This window comes from Pristis pectinata, chromosome 7, assembly GCF_009764475.1.
Source record: "Pristis pectinata isolate sPriPec2 chromosome 7, sPriPec2.1.pri, whole genome shotgun sequence".
NCBI lineage: Eukaryota > Metazoa > Chordata > Chondrichthyes > Rhinopristiformes > Pristidae > Pristis > Pristis pectinata.
The window spans coordinates 74,622,549-74,643,363 of NC_067411.1; the positions used below are offsets into that span (position 1 = coordinate 74,622,549).

Genomic DNA, 20,815 nt, shown 5'->3' on the forward strand with positions numbered 1-20,815 from the left:
CTAAATTTCTGCAGTAAGTTTACTGCTGTGCCTAATCCCTAGAATGGTACAAGTAAATCACTCCTGTGCCTTCTCTAGAGTCTTTAGGTTATTTCTGATGTATGTTATCTAGAATGGGATACAGTGTATGTACATACCAGGAAAATTCAGTGCCTTTTTTACTTACTTTTGTCAACATTTATCTTTATTTTGTGAAATAAAATTGATTCAAAATCAGAATTCCCTCAGTCATCTCTATTCCTAATTTATAGGAACATTTCATAAACCCTGAAGAGTGGAGGACTTATTATGTTAACATATAATTCAGATGAGTTGCTAGGAACGGAGTTATGCCTTGATTGATAATTGGATTAAAATATTTTACAGCAATAGCAAAATCTTTCCCCAGATATTGTTGGAACTTCCTGCATTGTCTGTGGTTGATATAATGTACTCATAATCTTGCATTTTACTTTTCACTGATAGCTAATTGTTTTAGCAATGTTGAGCTAAATGCAGTTTATTGAGATGCATCCCTTGGAAACTAGGATGATATATAAACAATATTGAATGTGGATTAAAAAAGCTGAATTGGTATTTAATTTTTTTTGGGTTAAACGAACGTTTCTTCTGTACCTCTCATTCCCAGTTAATATTCAAATTATTTAATCTTAACTCTGGTAGAAATGGCCTGAAATTACTTATTCAATCATGGAGTGACCAAAAGAATAACTTTGGACAGAATTTCAGACCTATGATTTAATGAGTTAGCAGTAACTAAGGAAATAACTTCATGCTTTACAAGGCATTGATGATGGTAATACAACAGTGATGTTTGTCTAAGAGGAACAATATTTTTGCTTTTCCAGAGGGACGCCAAAGGTCAATTCCTCATTGATTATGTCTGCAACCATTTCAGCTTGCTGGAGAAGGATTACTTTGGCATTAGATATGTTGATCCAGAGAAGCAAAGGGTATGTATTAAAGGTATTTTTTTAATCAGGTGGAAAATATATTGTTTATTTTTCAATTTTCTCTTCCTTTCCTGAAAGGCAAATTGGGGCTGAGATGCAATGCCCCTTGTATGGCAACTATCTGATACCACATTTGTGTGTCTTGTATTCCTTTATTAATGGAGACCATGAGTGCCAGCAGGCCCATAGATCATGGAGACCATTATGATTTACTCCACTTCAGTCCACACCTAATGGAGCCATATGAATGTCCAGTGGAACCACTGACCAGTCATCAGGACTCAGTGGATACTTCCACTCAGTTACTGAGTAGAATTAATTTTAGTGTTTCCATCATTGTCATAATAAAGGTCTGCTGACTTAGAGTGTACCACAGATTTTTTGCAGTGGACTGATGTCAGCCTGCAGTGGTATCTTAAATTTAGAACCGTTTTGGGGTGAATGGAGAAGTAAGTTAAAGTTACTGGGGAATGTGAGAAGTGTGCAGGGAGTTAGGCTTCAAGAAATTTTTGGGCAATAAATGAAATAATTGTCAGACCTGCTTCAGCCATATATCACTGGAACTTATAATGCCTTTAAGTTGCACAGCAAGTGCCTCCCTCCTGAACGTCAAAAGGGAAAAACTTGGATTTTATAGGACATAGATCAGTACAGTACAGCACAGGACCAGGCCTTTCGGCCCACGACGTCTGTGCTGACCACAAAGGTAATCACATCTGCCTGCACGTGGTCAATATCCCTCTGTTCCCTCACTGTTCATGTGTCTGTCTAAATGCCTTTTAAATGTTGCTATCCTATCTGTTTCCACCACCTCCTCTAACAGTGCATTCCAGGTACCTACCTTGCTCTGTGTAAAACAAAAACCTGCTTTACAAATTTTCTTTAAACTTTCCCCCTCTCATCTTAAACCTATGCCCTCTAGTATTTGACATTTCCACCCCGGGGGAAAAGACTCTGACTGCCTATCTTATCTGTGCCTCTAGTAATTGTATAAACTTCTATCAGGTCACCCCTCAGCTTCCGATGTTCCAGAGAAAACAATCCAAATTTGTCCAACCTCTCCTTATACTGTAGCAAATACTCTTAATCAACCCAACATCCTGGTGAACATCTTCTGCACCCTCTCCAAAGCCTCCACATCCTTCCTTTAATGTGGTGAACAGAAATGCACACACTAATTAAAATGTGGCCTAACTGAAGTTCATGCAACATGACTTCACAATTTTTGTACTCAGTGCCCTGGCTGATGAAGGCAAATATGCTGCATGTCTTCTTTAACAGCCTATCCACTTGTATTGCCACTTGCAGGGATCTATGAACTTGCACCCCAAGATCCCTCTGTGTATCAATCCTCCTCAGTTTCCTGCAATTTACTGCATACTTTCCCAAAGTGTACCTGGTCACAATTGTCCGGATTGAACTCCATCTGCCATTTCTCTGCCCATATTTCCAACTAGTCTCGATTCTGCTGCATCATTTGACAACCTTCCTCGCTATCCAAAACTGCAAATTTTTGTGTCATCTGCAAAGTTACTAATCAGCCCACCTACATTTATGTACAAATCATTTATATATGTCACAAATAACAGAGGTCCCAGCACTGATACATGTGGAACACTACTGGCCACAGACCTCCAGTCAGAATAACACCCACCCTCTATGGCCAAGCTAATTTTGAATCCAGTCTGTCAAGTCACTGTGGATCCCATGTGCCTTAATCTTCTGAATCAACCTACCATAAGGGAGCTTGTCAAATGCTTTACTGAAGTCTATGCAGACAACATCCATTGCCCTACCCTCATCAATCATCTTCATCTCCTCAAGAAACTCAATCAAGTTTGTAAGACATGACCTTCCCCGCACAAAGCCACGCTGACTATCCCTAATAAGTCCAAGCTTTTCCAAATGCAAGTAAATCCTATCCCTAAGAATATTCTCCAATAATTTCCATACCACTGATGTGAGGCTCACTGGCCTGTAATTTGCTGGATTATCCCTATTGCCCTTCTTAAACAAAGGAATAACATTGGCTATTCACCTTTCAGGATCTCAGCATGTCCCAGAGCACTTTATAATGTAAAAAGGTTCAGAAGTACTTCTGAAGTCATTGTAAGTAAATCAGCAGCTAGTCTGTAAATGGCAATGTGATAATGACTACAAAATTTGTTTTGGCAATCTTGGTGGGGAATACATATTGGCAAGGAGACCAGAGATAGGTCTCCAACTCTTTGAAATGCTGCCACGTGATTCACTAGAATGGGCAGATTGGGCCTTAGAAGACACAGGATGCGATATTCAACTAAGCATCACACTCACCAAATATTGCATGTGCACATCAGCCTACACTTTTCTGCTCAAATCTCTGGAGTGGGGCAAACCCATAACATCAGGTTAAGAAAAGAATGTATGAAAATGACTCACAGCTGAATAGTTCTCATGGATAGTCCCAACAGCGACATACCAGTGCTGCTATCAGAGCTCAGGAACTCAAATATTTTGATATTGGTGTTGCCAATTTCAGTGAGTCACACAGGGCAGGAGATGGTCAGCTTAAAGAACAAGGTACTCGGTATACCTTTTAGAGATCAAACTAGCTTACTCTTACATGGAACCAACATGCTATGATCACCAGTGCAGACTCCCTGATCCTGGAAGCTATGGGTGAGGCCATGGAGGACTTCTGCTCTGACCTTGATAAAGCACTGGTCAACATCCAAAAGAGAAACAAACTGATTCTTCTTGGAAACTTCAATTCCAGTGGGAAGAGGCACAACCTGGAGAAATTATAATGGGTGACAAAGAGACGGCAGAGGAACTAAATGAGTATTTTGCATCAGTCTTCACTGTGGAAGACATCAGCAATATACCTGATAGTCAGGGGTCTCAGGGAATAGAATTGAGTACAGTCAAGATTATTAGAGAGAAGGTGCTCAGGAAGCTCGATGGACTAAAGTCTCCTGGACCGGATGAAGTGCACCCTCGGGTTCTGAAAGAGGTGGCTTTAGAGATTGTGGAGCCATTGGAGATGATTTTCCAGGAATCAGTGGACTCTGGCATGATTTTGGAGGACTGTAAGGTCGCAGATGTAGTTCCACTGTTCAAGAAAGGAGGGAGGCAGCATAAGGAAAATTACAGGCCTACTAGTCTGACATCAGTGGTTGGAAAGTTATTGGAGTTGATCCTCAAGGACGAGGTTATGGAATACCTGGAGGTGCATGACAAGATAGGTCCAAGCCAGCATGGTTTCATGAAGGGAATTTCCTGCCTGACCAACCCATTGGAATTTTTTGAGGTAATCTCAAGTAGGATGGACAAGGGAGAGGCTGTGGATGTTTTCTATTTAGACCTTCAAAAGGCCTTCGACAAGGTGCTGCACAAGAGGCTGCTTAATAAGATGAGTGCCCATGGAATTACAGGAAAGATATTAGAATGGGTGGAGCATTGGCTGATAGGCAGAAAGCAAAGGGTGGGGATAAAGGGATCCTGTTCTGGTTGGTTGTTGGTTACTAGTGGTGTTCTGCAGGGGTCGGTGTTGGAGCCGCTTCTTTTTACACTGTATATTAATGGTTTAGATTATGGAATAAATCATTTTGTGGCTAAGTTTGCAGATGACACCAAGATAGGTGGAGGAGCAGGAAGTGTTGAAGAAACAGAAAGGTTGCAGAGAGACTTGGACAGTTTAGGAGAATGGGCAAAGAAATGGCAGATGAGATACAATGTTGAGAAATGTGCAGTTGTACACTTTGGAAGAAGAAATAAATGGGCAGATTATTATCTAGATGGGAAGAAAATTCAAAATTCGGAAGTGCAAAGGACTTGGTGGTCCTCGTGCAGGATACCCTAAAGGTTAACCACCAGGTTGGATCAGCAGTAAGGAAAGCAAATGCTATGTTGGCATTCATTTCAAGAGGATTGGCGTATAAAAGTAAGGATGTGTTGATGAGGCTCTATGGGGCACTGGTGAGACCTCATTTGGGATACTGTGTGCAGTTTTGGGCCCCTTATCTTAGAAAGGATGTACTGATGTTGGAGAGGGTTCAGAGAAGATTTACGAGGATGATTCCCGTAATGAAAGGGCTTACATACGAGGAGTGCTTGTTGGCTGTTGGACTGTATTCATTGGAGTACAGATCATTGGGGATGTTTAAGGAGGAGATTGACAGGTATCTAATTAGTCAGGGTATCAAGGGTTATGGGGAAAAGGCTGGGAATTGGGGCTAGATGGGAGAATAGTTTATCTCATGGTGAAGTGGCAGAGCAGACTCAATGGGCCGAATGGCCTACTTCTGCTCCTTTGTTTTGTGATCTTGTGAACCTTCTGGGAAGGTGGGTTTGGCAAAGGAGGGGGTAGAGAAGGTGAACTCTAGTGGGTTCCTTCTCCTGGCAAAATGCTTGGAGCATGGTCTCATCATGACCAACACTCTGCTTCATCAGAGGAATGAGCACACAACCTCTGTCAGCCACCACAAATCTTGCAAGCTGGGAACTGCAAAGATGTTGTATCGCCTGCACTATGACAGGTATTGATAACTGCCGGACCGACCACTTCCTAATTCACTCTGTTTCCACCAACCTGGTTCCAAATTATAAATGTCAACAGAAACTGAAAGTTCAAGACTTTGTGGAAGGTCTTAAGGACACTGCAAAAGTAGCTCTTCATCAACAGAGGCTCACAGACAAACTGTTGACTCCCAGCCAACAGGATCCATAGATTGTAAAGTACATGTGAATGCCTTGAGGTTCACCATAGCTGTGAAGAGACTCTAGGCTTCACTACTAAGAAGAAATGGGGCTGGTTTGATGAGGAGTTCCAGGAGCTAATTAACTGCAAACGGAAGTCTTTCCTGCATTGAAAGTTCCTCCCATACTCCAGGGAAAAGAATCTGCTCTATAGGCACCTGAATACTGAGATCCAGCAGAAAACATGACCTAAAGAGTTGGTAGAAAATGGAAAGAGTGCAGGAGTTTCAGAAATTTGCCAATAGCCATGAGATGCCCAAGTTCTTCACTGCTGTCAAGGCCACGTGCAACCCAAACACCCAAGGCCTCACCCCACTAAAAGCCAAAGTCAGTAGGCAATCAATGCCAGCTGAAAGGAAAAACTTCCAAGAGCTCCTCAACCTTAATTCTGTCCTTGATATGAGTGCTCTTGGTTCATCCCACACAGCCTATTTGCTCCAACCTTGCTGCCAGTGCTGACTGACAAAGCATGCCACATTCTGTTTAAGAAGAAGATCTCTGGAGCAGGTGATATTCCCACTGGAGTTTCAAAATTCAGTGGTGAGAAGCTACAGTCACAAGTCTACAATATAATTTCCCCATTGAGGAGCATGTGCCAGGGGCATCAGAGATGCCATAATCGTGACAGTTTTCAAAAAAAAACGTGAGAGATCTGAAGCACTTCAAAGGACTGGGAAAATACCACAACACTGTACAAAATTCTCCAAATCCACTGGAAGAACATCAACATCCTTTCCCAGGCTAATATCCCTACTGTTGAGTCCTTAATGATACTCAGTTGGACAGGCCCATTGTGTACATGACACCAGACTCCCAAAACAAGCCCATCATATATGGTGGAAGGAGCACACCACTTCCCAAACCACTCACCAAACCATCCATTAGATACTTGCTGCCCCATCAGTGGAAAAGTCTGCAGTTCCCATATCAGCCTCATCAGTCGCCCTAGAACTGATAGAACTGGAGTGGAGGTTGGTCATCCTTGATACCTTATAAGAAGCAGATGAAGAAACAGCTGAGACCATTGTACTGCACATAAATTTGTAGGGGGATGAGGAGGCAATATTGAGAGTACTAATATAAACTTCTAGAGTCCTAGTTATGTCACTTGCATCCTATCCAAATCCTTTGTTGCCAACAGGAAATCCTGGCCACCTAATTCAGTGGAAAGTCTGCACTTTATTGAAAGAAAAACTAGTCTCCTGGTACTGACCAGTTTATTTCAAATTAAGATTTGATATGCTTAGATTTGAGGCCTGATATTAACTATTTCCCTCTTCATCCCTACAACCCACTGCACCCCGTCATCTCCCAGTAAGATGTTGAACGGTGGGGACTAGCTCTGTTCATGCCTGGTGATGGCCTGACTCTCCTTGAGTTTCACTCCCCACCTTATAGCATTGAAAAGGAATCAGTAGCTGAGCATATCAGTTCAAATCTTTTCCAATTGATGAGGCAGGGGTGCTAGGTGGTGGTGCTGGGGCAGGATTTTGTTAGGGAAATTCAAATAAATGATTTACTGACTGCTTTGATCCCCAGTGCAGCATTGAGAGTTTTGACCACCAACCAAAGTGAATTTTTACCACTGTTGATTGAGCAGTGGATGTTGTCTACATGGATTTTAGTAAGGCATTCGACAAGGTCCCTCATAGTAGGCTCATCCAAAAGATTAAGATGCATTGGATCCATGGTGACTTGGCTGTTTGGATTCAGAATTGGCTTGCCCGTAGAAGACTGAGGATAGTGGTCAATGGGTTTTATTTTGGCTGGAGGTCTGTGAATAGTGGTGTTCTGCAGGGATCCATACTGGGGCCTCTGCTGTTTGTGATATATGTACATAACTTGGATGAAAATGTGGATGGGTGGGTTAGTAAGTTTGCAGATGACACAAAGTTTGGTGGTGTTGTGGATAGTGTAGAAGATTGCCAAGGATACAGCGGGATATAGATCAGTTGCAGATAGGGCCGGAGAAATAGTTGATGGGTCTTATTCTGGCCGCACAGTCAATAGGGCGGCATGCTTGCCTTTACTAGTCGAGGCATTGAGTTCAAGGAACAGGAAGTTATGTTGCAGCTTTTTAAAACTCTGCTCAGGCCATATCTGGAATATTGCATTCAATTCTGGTCACCCCTTTATAGGAAGGATGTGGTGGCTTTGGAGAGGGTGCAGAAGAGGTTTACCAGGATGCTGCCTGGAGTAGAGGGTATATGCTATAAGAAGAGGTTGGACAAACTAAGATTGTTTTCTCTGGAGTGGTGGAGGCTGAGGGGACACCTGATAGAAGCTTACAAGATTATAAGAGGCATAGCTAGAGTCTAGAAAAAAGATAGCCGGTATCTTTCTTCTAGGGTCGAAATATCTAATACTAGAGGGCATGCACTTAAGGTGAGAGGGGGAAAGTTCAAAGCAATGTGTGGGGCAGGTATTTTATGGAGAGTGGTGGGTGCCTGGAATGCACTGCCAGGGGTGGTAGTGGAGGCAAATGTGATAGAGGTGTTTAAGAGACTCTGAGATAGGCACATGAATATGTAGAGGATGGAGGGATATTAGCCATGTGCAGGCTGAAGGGATTAGGTGTCATTAGCTTAATTAGTTTAGCGCAACATCCTGGGCCAAAGGGTCTGTTCCTGTGCTGTACTGTTCTGTGTTCTATGCTCTATGTTTTATGTTGTAAAGCCACATTTCAGTAGCACGTTTGACTGTGTTTCCTCTGTTCTATTTGGATAGGTTTCAAGCAGGAATTTCGCCTAACTTTCGCTAGATTTTGGGTGCTGCTGCTTCCCAGACCTAGATTCTTCAACACTTCTTACAGTAGCTTTCTCCATTCTTCGAGAGGTAGATTCGTCTCATAAAGGGAACTGGCCTTCAACCTTGTACTGTGCAAAGTACAACCATGTCCCTATGAGGTAGAGATGATAATGGTCCCCACCCAGAAGTCCCTCCTTATTGACATCCTTGTAAGACCATGCTACTAGTCACTTGCCACTGGGATCATTCCTCCGCTCCCTTGGAACTGCACAGCAGCATGATAATGTGGCGCAGCTGGTGAATTTTACTGGGCCATATTGATTAATTAGGCTACATCCCCACCAGCAACTTAAAATTGCTCCCTTTATTTCACGGTGAGGCAAGTGTGCCAAACGAGACTTTTTCTAGTGCGTATGTAAGTGCGTATTACATTCGATTCTGGATATTTTGCTGTATAGGAATTTTCCTTCAGAGGATGATGTTAAAATGCTTCTGCTGACTGCATAAAATTCTTCATGTATGTTCTAGTCTGTTAATGCCCTTTTGGAATTGTTTTCCCCCTTTTAATGCCAAATTAAGATAAGATATCTTTATTAGTCACATGTACATCGAAACACACAGTGAAATACATCTTTTTGCTTGGTGTTCTGGGGGCAGCCCGCAAGTGTCGCCACACTTCTGGTGCCAACATAGTATGACCACAACTTCCTAACCCATACGTCTTTGGAATGTGGGAGGAAACCGGAGCTCCCGGAGGAAACCCACGCAGACATACGGAGAATGTACAAACTCCTTACAGACAGTGGCCGATTTGAACCTGGTTCGCTGGCACTGTAAAGTGTTATGCTAACCGCTATGCTACCATGCCTGCCTTATATTCATAAATTATATTCATTATATTACTACCTTATATTCATGAAAAGTCACTAGCTTCCCATTCCACATCGATGCAGATGGTTTTCTAAAACAAGACCCTTCTAGTGAACACCTGATCCTTCTAATATCTAATGTACACTATTATCAAAAGTCAATAATGTGCACTGATTGCTTTTGAATTATAAAAACCTTTATGATTTCATGAATTTTTTTTCTGAACGTCATTGCAAGAGATTATGGGACAGTATTTTCTTTATTTTGCTGCTATCTTTGACCTTTGTTTCCCTGCAGGCTGATTGTAAGATCAGACCACAGATTCTGTTTGAAGTATGTTCACTCACTTTATTTAAGCATTCTGTTCTCGCCACTATTGCACTCTGCTTCAGCCATCCGATGTCATGTTCCAGGTTTGCCGAAAGGCATCCTGGTCAATCCTGTAGCTGAATGCTGATGAAACTCAACACTAGTTTGACAATGACGTTAGAATTAAAATAATTTTTACATTTGCAAGTTGTATTTGTATTTAGATGTCTGTTGTGACTATTTAATAACCTTCTTAATTCCTCCAGAAATATGACATGTGATTTTTGTCTTGATTGTTACTGAAACTTTTCATTTGTTTGGTATTTGCATAGTAAATGCTGACTAAATAATTCTTTGTCCTGTAGGCTCACATTTTTAAGTAAATGAAAGTGAACCTTTGAAATTCATTGGCAACTACATCACGCATCACAAGGCAATCTTTGTGTTTGTATGAAAGGATGAGAAAGAGCAATGTTTTCTAATTATCAATCTCCAATTTTCATTTCATAGCATTGGCTGGAACCCAACAAGTCAGTTGTGAAGCAAATGAAAAGTGAGTTTGACCTTTTTTCTCTCTCTGTAAATGAAGGTGGAAAATGTCAACAGTTCTATGTAAATCAGGCGTCGCTATACTCTGGCATTATCAGCTGTCTTAGAGAAATGCTGCCAAATTCAGACAGATTTATATTACGCAATTCATTTGTGTTCCTGTTTGGTGACGATGGACCATTTGGAAACTACTGTCTCCTTTCCTGAGCTAGTTACTTCCGCTGTGACATCCTATGTGGTTGCTTATTGATTTTCTGCCAAGAGTAGAGCATCTTGAAATGTTCTTAATCAATAAGTTGGACAATTAGAGGTCCTTAAATAGCATCCATAATTGCTTGTCCTTTTTACATCCATCACAGGAATATTTTAAGAGAATCTGCACTAGGCCAGCAATCACTTTTTTTTCCTGAGGTATTTTAAGATAGTTTCCAAGATGGTGATAATACATGTACAAACATGAGGATCAGAGGATGTTGAAAATTGGCCTTGGCTCAGATCGGACATTCTGATGCTGGTCATGGTCCTTGCTCAATGCAGTTAAATCCTGGGGGGTGGTGGGGGGTGAGGGGGAAGGCAGTAAACAAATAGGAGGGGTGTAAATTGGGCTGGCAGTGCCCCACATTATTGTCGACAGAAGGAAAAATATAGTTGCTCTTCAGTGGCCTCTAGTGGGCACTCTAAGGATTGCTCGTTAGACTGCTGTAGATACAGAAAGACAAATGGAGTACAGACAAAAACTCTGAACTTAAACTTGTTGGCTGCAAGTTTGGCAGATGATGTGCCTTTGGGAGTATTCAGATGCAAGATATTATGTGAAGAAAATGGTCTCCCATATCCAGAAATTGCACGTGAAATGATCTTATTTCTTCTCCTTTATTTATTCTTCTAGAGTTTCCTTAATTTGTTAGTTTTCTTTCAGAAGTAGCAGATTTTCTGTGGTAATTCAGGGATCATATAGTTTTGATATGGGGAGGAACCATTCCCTTTGTTACTACTCCTGTGGGTGCAGATACTTTAGAGACACAAGAGACTTCAAATGCTGGAACAAACAATCTGTTGGAGGAACTCAGTGGTTTGAACTGCTGCTCGACCTGTTGAATTCCTCCAGCAGAATGTTTGTTGCAGATACACTACACTGTTTATGTGCCCTCTGCAGGGGAATTATTACCTTCATTTCTATCCTGCCAAGCCCTAAAAGAATTTTCTGTGCTTCAAGGAGATTACCATTCAATCTTCTAAACTCAAGTGGGTTAACTCACTCTGGTTAATCTCTTTTCACACCACAAGCCTATCATATGATGAACATTCACTATCACAAGTACATCCTCATTTAGTTAGAGAGGACCGGATCCCTGCAGAAAGTAGAAAGGGGTGGGGAGGGGAAGATATAGCTCGTGGTGGGATCATGTTGTAGCTGGTGGAAGTTATGAAGAATGATGAGCTGGATGCATAGGCTGGTGGGGTGATAGGTGAGGACCAGGGGAACTCTATCCCTGTTCTGTCTGGGAGAGGGATGGGGTAAGAGTAGATGTGCAGAAATGGAGGAGATACGGGTGAGGACTCCATCAATAACAATGAGGAGGAAACACCGTTTTCTGAAACATCTCCTTTATAGTGAATGGCTCCATACTTCGTAGTGATGAGTTCCCTCATCATGTCCTGTTCTATAATATTTGTCCTGTCTATTCTGGACTACTTAGAGTGTATAATATCTTTTCTGCTGGATTCTTTTCAGATGTACATTTTGCCTACTTTTCTGCCAGCTAATTCCCATTTCCTTTTACTCTGGACATATTATGCTCCATTTACACCTTTTGCTCTCAAACTGCCTTTTCTTTTGGTTCCAGCCTCCTCTTCCTTCCTCCAGGCTTCAGGTCTCCTTGTTCTGTTTTCAAGTCTCCAGCTCTCTATCTTCCTTTTTAAGTCTGTGGAGTGATGATGGAAGTCCTGATACGTCAGTTATAAATTTCCAGAATTTCTGGGTGGATGTAGAAGGTTCAATAGCATGTAGGTAATTTTATATGCAAATGTAGTTTTAGAATCAGTTATTTACAGATTTGAATATATGTCGGTGTCAAGAGGACTAATACAAAAAATAAAATTTGTGTTGAAAAATGAGATGATCACAAGTGGTACATAATGCAGCTGCTACATATTGCGAGAAGTGAATTATTATGTGCTGTTTCTTTCCTGATATGCTCTGAGCTTTAAAGCTGCCTTTTCATGCATCTTTATTCCATTTTCACCAATGAGTTTTTTGCCTACAGCCATGCCTGAAAATACAAGGCTTGTTTTGCATGATTTATTCTGTGGCCCAGAGCATTTCTTGAATACATCCACATGTTTCACAGACATACAAAAATATTTATTTTGTACTGTTTTTACTTATTTCTTCATGATATTGCAGCTCAGCCTCCGTATACCATGTGCTTCAGAGTGAAATTTTATCCTGCAGAACCAGTGAAGGTCAAAGAAGAGCTCACCAGGTACTTTCATTTTCTTGTGAAAACTGAACTGTGATTTCAAAACTGATTTTTAAATTAACTGAAGCTTGGATGTTGGTTGTAAAACAATGGAGAGGGTTGGTGAAGTTAGCACGGTTGCTGCTCTGTATGTGTTTGAAAAAATAGAAGGTAATAGACATGTTAACAAAATAAAAGCCTGTGGGAATAGAGAAGTAGAATGTGTCCAAATGTTGGCTATTGGGACCAAAACTACAACTACAGGTTATAATTTCAAATTTTGCAAATGATGTACAACTTAGAATGTTGGAAACAGAGGATAGTAAGAGAATTCAGACTGACATGGTCAGAGACATGGGCTCATACATGCTGATGAAATTTAATGATTTCTCACATTTATTTTTCATATTTCTCATATTTTATGACATGGGGGCTATTCAGCCCACAGAGTCTATGCTAGCTCTAAGAGAAATCCCTTTAATCCTGTATCCCCATTTATTTCCCCCTAACCTGTTCTCTTTCTCATGCTCATCAATTTCACCCTGATTCTCCTATCACCCACCTACACTAGGGATAAATTGTAGTTAACCTATCAGCACATCTCTGGGATGAGGAGGAAACTGGAGCAGCCAGGGGAAACACATGTGGTCACAGAGGGAATGTGCAAATTCCACATAGACAGCACTGGAGGTCAGGATTGAACCTGGATTGCTGAAGCTGTGAGGCAGCAGCTCTACGTGCTGTGATAATGAGCCATCCTGCTGGAAAATTTGAAATGCTATATCTTGATAGGACAGATAAGAAGTAAGAGAAACATTTTTTTCTATTGATAACATTCCATTAAAGAACTTTGGGACATTTTTGCTGCTTTTAAAGGAACTATGTAAATAGAAATTATGGTGGTTATTCTTGTCCATATATCAAGATACCTGTCTTGAAGCATTAAAGGACAGAGAGATAAGAGTTTATTCAGATCTCCAAAGTTAGGAAGGCATGTTGAAAAGGCTGCTAAAAACTCACATGATCTTTGGCTTTAAATAGAGATATGTAATACAAAGGCAAGGAAAGTATTTTAAATCTTATTGCATAGATTGTGGCTGAGCAGGTATACTGTATTCAATTCTGGCCAGTCTACTTTAAGAAATGTGTCAAGAGGATATACAAGAGATTAATTAGAATAGATGGGGAATATGGAGAGAATGGCGAAGCTGGTTTGGTTTCCTTAGAGCAAATGGTTAAGGGAAGTTTGCTAGACTAAATTAGGAGAAACGGTTGGTAGAGACAGTTTGGGTCAATAATTAGAGGTCATAGATTTATCATAACCGGCAAAAGAGCCAGTGATTACAGGGGAACTTTCATGAAGCAAGTTGTTATAATCTGCTATGCATTGTTTGAAAGTGTGGCAGAAACATAATAGCAACTTTCAAAAGGGAATTGAACAAATACTTAAAATTTAAAATAAAATACAAGGCTCTGCTGTTTGAGCAGGGGATTGGGCTCCTTAGAAAGCTCTTTCCTGGAGGTGGCACAAATACACGGACAGAATAACTTTGTGCTATATTATTTTATTGTTCTGTGATACACTAAAAGGGTGACGTGGTGTATTTTAGGTACAGCACAAATATTTTTGTTACTAATATCTTGATAGGAAATACAAACCAATGAAATTCAGCTCTTCTTTCCATCTTTGCCTGACACAGATTTTGCTTGGTTGTAAATGAGCATAGATCAACACTACAAATTTAATGCAAGTTGACTTTACTTGGTGTACCCTCATAGGAGGAAGTAACTTTCTGATTCATATTTGAAAGTGTGTAATCGGAGTGAGTTGGAGGAAACTTTACACTGCAGGTAGACTGTGATGTACTTGCCTGACACAGGCAAGATATTTCCCTCAAATATCTATTTTCTGTTGGCCTCTCAAAGAAGAAAAAAAACAATTCTGTGCCTTCAATTAAACGTCTGAGAATGGTTCTTTAATTTAATGCAGACCACTTGTAATCTCTAAGCAAAATCAACTTGATCCCCACCAGATGACTTTGCTGAAGCATTAACCTGAATGTAATAATTTAGTTTATATATATTACCCTGAGGCAGTTGAATACTGAGGTCTTACTGCATTTTATTGTTCTAAATAACAAATTGGCTACAGGAAATCCATCTCTAGTTCTCTGTCTGCATCTTTTAGACCATAATTGCATTTATAAGTTTTTTAACTGTAATTTCTGCATTTTAATACATTCTGCTGACACAGGTTAACAAGTTATTCTACTTCCTAAGAATAACACTCTATTTTACATTAAACTTGTGAATGTGAAGAATAAAAGTTCTGGATTTTGTCTGCAAAAGTTGTAGGATCCATGTTATTTTTACTTCACAGATAGACCATATCACTTGCAGCAATATTTGAAAATATTTTAAAGATTTATCTCAGAAAATATTTGTGCCTAGAAATTTGTCCTGGCATTAAAATAGTATTAGTATCCTTTCTTGCACTATTTCAGAAAGCTCTAAAAATATATCAACATTTGTTGAAGCCCATCTGATAATAACACTGTCAGAATCCCTTGTGTAACACTACCCAGGTCAAGAATAGAGAGTGTTACTAGTTGAATTTCTTGCACTTCCAGCACGTATCCTCATAATTTTGAATTAAGGAAACAATGCTTAAAGGGGCGCACCACAATACCAGCAGAACTCTTGCAGCTCCTGGGGAGTGTTGACAAGGAATGAATACATGCTCCAGTAGTGGGAGGGGATGTGTGGCAGAGCACTCCTGGGGGCAGAGGAACTCACACCATCTGCTGAAGAACAGTGCACCTGGGAGGCAGCTTCAACATCTCAGGGCACATCTGGAATTCTCCGGATGCCTGCCCTTGCTGGCTCTGAATGCTAAAGTTGGATAAATCAAAAATCAAACATTCCCCACCTTCATGGTTGAGGCTTCTTTTGCTACATTAATGTAGCAGGGAGAAACAAGGTGGCATACATAGCATATACTGTAGTGTGGCGATAGCCTGGAAGAGTCCTGAGGGTAGGAGGGTAGGTTTCTGAGAATGTGGGTGACCTTGACTTTGAATTTGCCTTTGAGACTAGAGCAGGTACCTACATGAGCACGTCCTTGATGTTTTCTGAGGTCACAGATGAGAGTGAGGACTATTCTGTGGAAGGGTATCCCACACAGACATTGCTTCTGCAACAAGTGTGATAAAGTTAAAGTCATGTTTATTGTCATATGGCCAAGTACATGTATGCACAGGTGAAATGAAAAACTTACTTGCAGCAGCATCACAGGCACATGTTATACGTAATTTAAACATAAATTATACACAATTTTTACAAGAAAAAAAGAACAAGTAGAATTAAAAAAAAACAAAGTACATTTTTAGTGCAAAGTGATCAGAAGAGTGGTTGTCTGTGAAGCCTGGTGGATAAGGTGTTGGTGCCACCTCTTTTATCAGATTCCTCTCCCCTTTTTTTGCTCATTTCTCCACTGATCAGTCTGGAACTACTGGTGTATTTGCAGGATTTCTGACATTTCTGGCCACTACATTTTGAAGGAAAACCTAGTGAAATCTGTTGTTGGTGTTTAGTCAGTTTATTTGAACTTTCTTTTGTTGGGTTGTGTAGTCTTCTGCTTATGAACACAGGGAAATGTCTCCAGCACTCTAAGTAACACTGCTTTGAAGACTTCAGCATTAGTTAAAACTGATTCTTCTATGAGTGAACAGTGGTGTCATTTTGTTAGACCGATGTTGCTAAAGCTTCCACTGAAGACGAATTTTGAGTGTTGCACTACTGTTGACGACAATTTGGTGAGGTGGAGACCAGAAAAACAATTCCAGGGTACAAGGTAATCTTTCAAGAAAAAGATAATACAATATTATCATCAAATGTTAACTCCTCCAGGGATGTATGCCAAATTGCTGAATGCCACGTTAATGCTGTTTTCATTTGTGCAACACATTTTTTCTGACATTGTGCTATCAAATTCCCAGGCTTTTGTCTCTTTTTAAAACTCTTTGTTCAAGCTACATAATTTATTATTTCACTTCCATTGCCAATCTCAAACTTGTGTCAGCCTCTGATGATCCCAAATCAAAGATCAGAAACTTGGATCAAGGTTAAATTCAAGAGCATAGAATCATACAGAACAATGGGCCCTTTGGTCCAATGTGCCACTCTTAGAAAGAGCTGTCCAGTTAGTGCAGTACAGATGCTTTTGTTTCAAATTATGCTACAATTTTTCCAAGCATATTTATCCAATTCCCCTTTAAAGTTGCGGTAGGATCCTTGTCTACTACCTTTTTAGGGAGTGCAATCCAGATCATGACACACTATTCAGAGAAACATTCTTCATCTGGTTTGTTAAAGAATTAGCATAATCTTCTTTCTTTTGCACTGTTAGCCTCTATTTATGCAATCAAGGAACCTGCATGCTTCATTTATATTGTCCAGCACCTTCAATTTGCATATATGAATCTTCAGGTCTCTATCCCTTACTATGAGAGAATATTCAGCCCATTGAGGCCATGCTGGCTTCCAGCAGAGTAAAACCTTTCTTCTTCTCTAAAAGTCCCCACAGCCCATCGACTTTAATTCCCCTTAGATTCTTTTGCCACTTACCTACACAAAGGGGTAACCCACAGACAACATTTAACCTGCCAATACATCCTTCGGATGTGGAAGGAGATCACAACACCCACGGTAAAATCATGCTGTCACAGGGAGAATGTACAAACTTTCAAAACAGCCTTTTAAAGCATTGCTATTTTATTAATATTGCTTCCCATTCTTCCTCTCAAAATGTGGTTGCTGGTTTTAAAAATCAATTAACGTGATTCTGACTATTTCATCATATTAAATTGCTGTGACTTACTAATTTCACTTTAATTGCACCAAGAGTCAGAGATGTTCAACATTTTCAGATATTGAGAGACTATGGGAGCTAAATTGATAAACTCGACTTGACTTGAATTGATGTGGGAGTTATGATGTGCACTAATTGATACAATGCAAGGCACTTGATGCTGCCTAATCATTTCCATGATTTCTGGGTGCAGGGACTGGTACCTTTCGTTCTGATTTGCTGCATGGATGAGCGGGATGGCGGCTCATTATGATAACTTGCTTACTGTAGTTAAAGCGATGCTGCACTGCTTAAAGCTAGTCTCCTCCTAAGGAGGGAATAGATTGTAGCTGGAAAAGGTATTGTATGTTTTTATGAGCTGGATTTTGATCTGGGGAAAAGTGGTGGACTTCGGAAGAACAGTCTTAGAGGTTTTCCAATGCTGTATTGGAGAAATTGATGGAGCAAATGGGAAGAAGGAGAGACCTCCTATAAGCTCGAAGTGCTTGCATGCCTCCAGACATGTGCTTAGAAAGCAGTGGGTGATAACAGCTGTTGAGTCTAAGGATCAGCCTTGGCATTGAATGATGGAGCATGAAACCTAGAGAAGCATGGCCCTTCACTTTGTAACATTTGATCAGGCACATTTTCAAGAGGAAGACTTACCAGTGGTTCCCTGTGAGGGAGAAACTGGCCTGTGCAGAATTTTAATGAATTCATAGAGTCACAGAGCTATACAGGCCCTTTGGCTCAACTAATCCATGTTGACCAAGTTGCCGAGCTGAGCTAGTTCCATTTGCCTGAGTTTGGCCCATATTTCTCTAAAACTCAGTATTGCTTCAGTAACTGCTATACCACTCCCTGTAGATATTTGAAATACCACAACGTTTTGCATGATAGCAACACTCAGAAGAAAATTTCCATTAAATAATCAGTAAGTGGTTAATGATTTTACTAAATAGTTGTGCTGAGAGCAGTAGAGCCTCATACCAAGCTGGCATCTGGTGCTCCAGGTGCCGTATATGTATGCATGTGGCATGGATGATATTTGGTTTCCTTCATGGCATTAATAGCATCCAAAAGCCAGACGTTGTCAACTCTAATGTCTTGTGCTATTTATTTAAAATATACTGTCTCCTTCTATTTCTGGATTAATTTGTTTACTCCCAGCAGAAGAGGGATATCTCTCATCTGTCAGAAGCATAAATTAAACAATAAATATCTTCTCTTTGATTAAATGGAGAGGCCAAAGGCTTAGGTCAGCTACTTAATTTAAATGCAGGCATCACTTTTTTTTTGCAGACAGTAGTGATAAATAGAGGTCATATCAGTTCAAGTAGGACTTTTAATAGAACACCTGTAACTTGGTTACCTTTCTACAGTAGGGCAATGGTGGAAAGGCAGAGTGGGAGAATGTAATTAAATTAACATAAATTAATTCACCATAAATGGTTTTGAGTAGGACATAAACAAATTTACATTAGTTCTTACACATGAAGATCTGTGTTTTCATAGTTTTGGTTGTCAGACTAGCTTCTAATTTCACAACTTTTGCTGAAATCATTGACCAAAAAAAATATTTTTAAGTGGCGAAATACTGCTAGTCATTTGTTTAAACAGATGCCTACCAACTCTAGACAGTCCAGGGAGAATAACACTGGAGCTGGCACAGTAGAGGAATACGGCAAGGTACATTCGGTTTTTGCACAAGGTTCTACAGAGAACTCTGAACAATAGCAGTCAACACTGCAGACAGCATGGTGGACGATGCCATTGCCGGCTTAAGCCAATGCCAGTCCCATGTTCCAGGATTTCCATGTTATGCATGGGTAATTCCCAACAGAGATGCTGGCACAGCCTGGAAGATTTGCCCCATTGATTTTATACCTGAAGTACATGGAGGATTTCTCCATGTTTTTAACATCAGAGGGCACAACATCAATTGGCAGTATTTTAGCCAAAATTCAAATTTTCACATGAAGCTGAGACAATGTGAAATATTTGTCATCTCTCAATTGCCTGCATGCTCATTTAACTGTAAGCCTCAGCTGACACTTATTTCAATTTCTCAGCTTTCAGCCAAAAGTTTGTCTATTATTTTACTGGAGCTATGTATAATATTATACCATGAAGTCTCATCAAACATTTAGTGAATCTTCCTTATTCCCCAGAACACAGGATGAAGATGCCCTTATTTACAAAAGATGCCACAGCCCAATTTGATGAAGAGTATCATTGTGTTCGATATGTTAATTGTCTTAACAAATGTACTATCAACCGACTTGAACGATGTGCACCATTATCATAGGCAGAGCCAAACAATTCTTCAACCAATATATTGGATTAATGCTTGCCATAGACTTGCTATATCTATCTGTGAAATGCTTGAATAAAGATCTATGAACATCCTGGCCCTCAACAACGATGGAGCACAGCACATGAGTGCAAGATGTAAGGCTGAATCATTTGCAGCTAGCTTTAGACAGAATTATTGAGTTGATGATTCATTTATTCCTCCCCACTTTCACAGAAGTCAGTCTTCAGCCAATGCAGTTCATTCCACATGATATCAAAAAATGGCTGAACATATTCGATATAGCAAAGGCTATGGAATCCAATAACATCCAGGTTATAGTGCTGAAAATTTGTGCTCTAGAAGCATCTGCACCTTTAGTCGAAAACATAGGTGGCCACCCATCAATGTGAATAACCACCCATGTATGTCCTGTCAACAGAAAATAAGACAAATTCAATCTGACCAATTATCAATCAATCAGTAAAAGCAAAGTGATGGAAGTTGCTGCCAACATTGCTGTCAACTGCTCCTTTACCAGTAATCTGGCCACTAATGCATTGTTTGGGTTTGACCAGGACTACTCAGCTCCAGGCCTCATTGCAGCTTTAGTCTAAATATGGATGATAATGCAGAATTACAGTAGTGAAATGGGAGTGATGTTTCTTGACATCAAGGCAGCATTTAACTGAATATGACATTAAGTTGCTCTGGTGAAATTGCAATCAGTGGAAAATCTGGAGGGCAAGCTTCATTGACTGGAGTCTTAAAGAAAGATGGTTGTGGTTGTTAGAGTGCAGACATCTCAGGTGTAACACCTTCTTTTACAAGATTTCCACAGGGCAGAGTCTTAAGCCCGACTATCTTCAGCTACATCATCATTGGCCTTCCTCCATCTTAAGGTTAGACTAGATGTCCTTTAATAATGGATTGTGTTTGGTTCCATTCACAATTATTCAGGGAGTGAAGCAGTCTGTGCTCACCTGCAGTAAGATTAGTTGTATCCAGTGATAGGCTGATCAGTGGTAAGTGGCAACATCTG

General features: G+C 40.3%; 1 protein-coding gene across 1 annotated transcript in view; it reads left to right on the plus strand.

Annotated features, from left to right (window-relative positions):
• Positions 1-20,815, plus strand: part of frmd3 (FERM domain containing 3) — a 134,257-nt gene that overhangs the window by 62,073 nt on the left and 51,369 nt on the right. Inside the window, exons 2-4 of the mRNA XM_052019431.1 lie at positions 849-953; positions 10,131-10,173; positions 12,577-12,655. Coding sequence (XP_051875391.1) covers positions 849-953; positions 10,131-10,173; positions 12,577-12,655 — 227 coding nt within the window. The remainder of the gene's footprint in view (positions 1-848; positions 954-10,130; positions 10,174-12,576; positions 12,656-20,815) is intronic.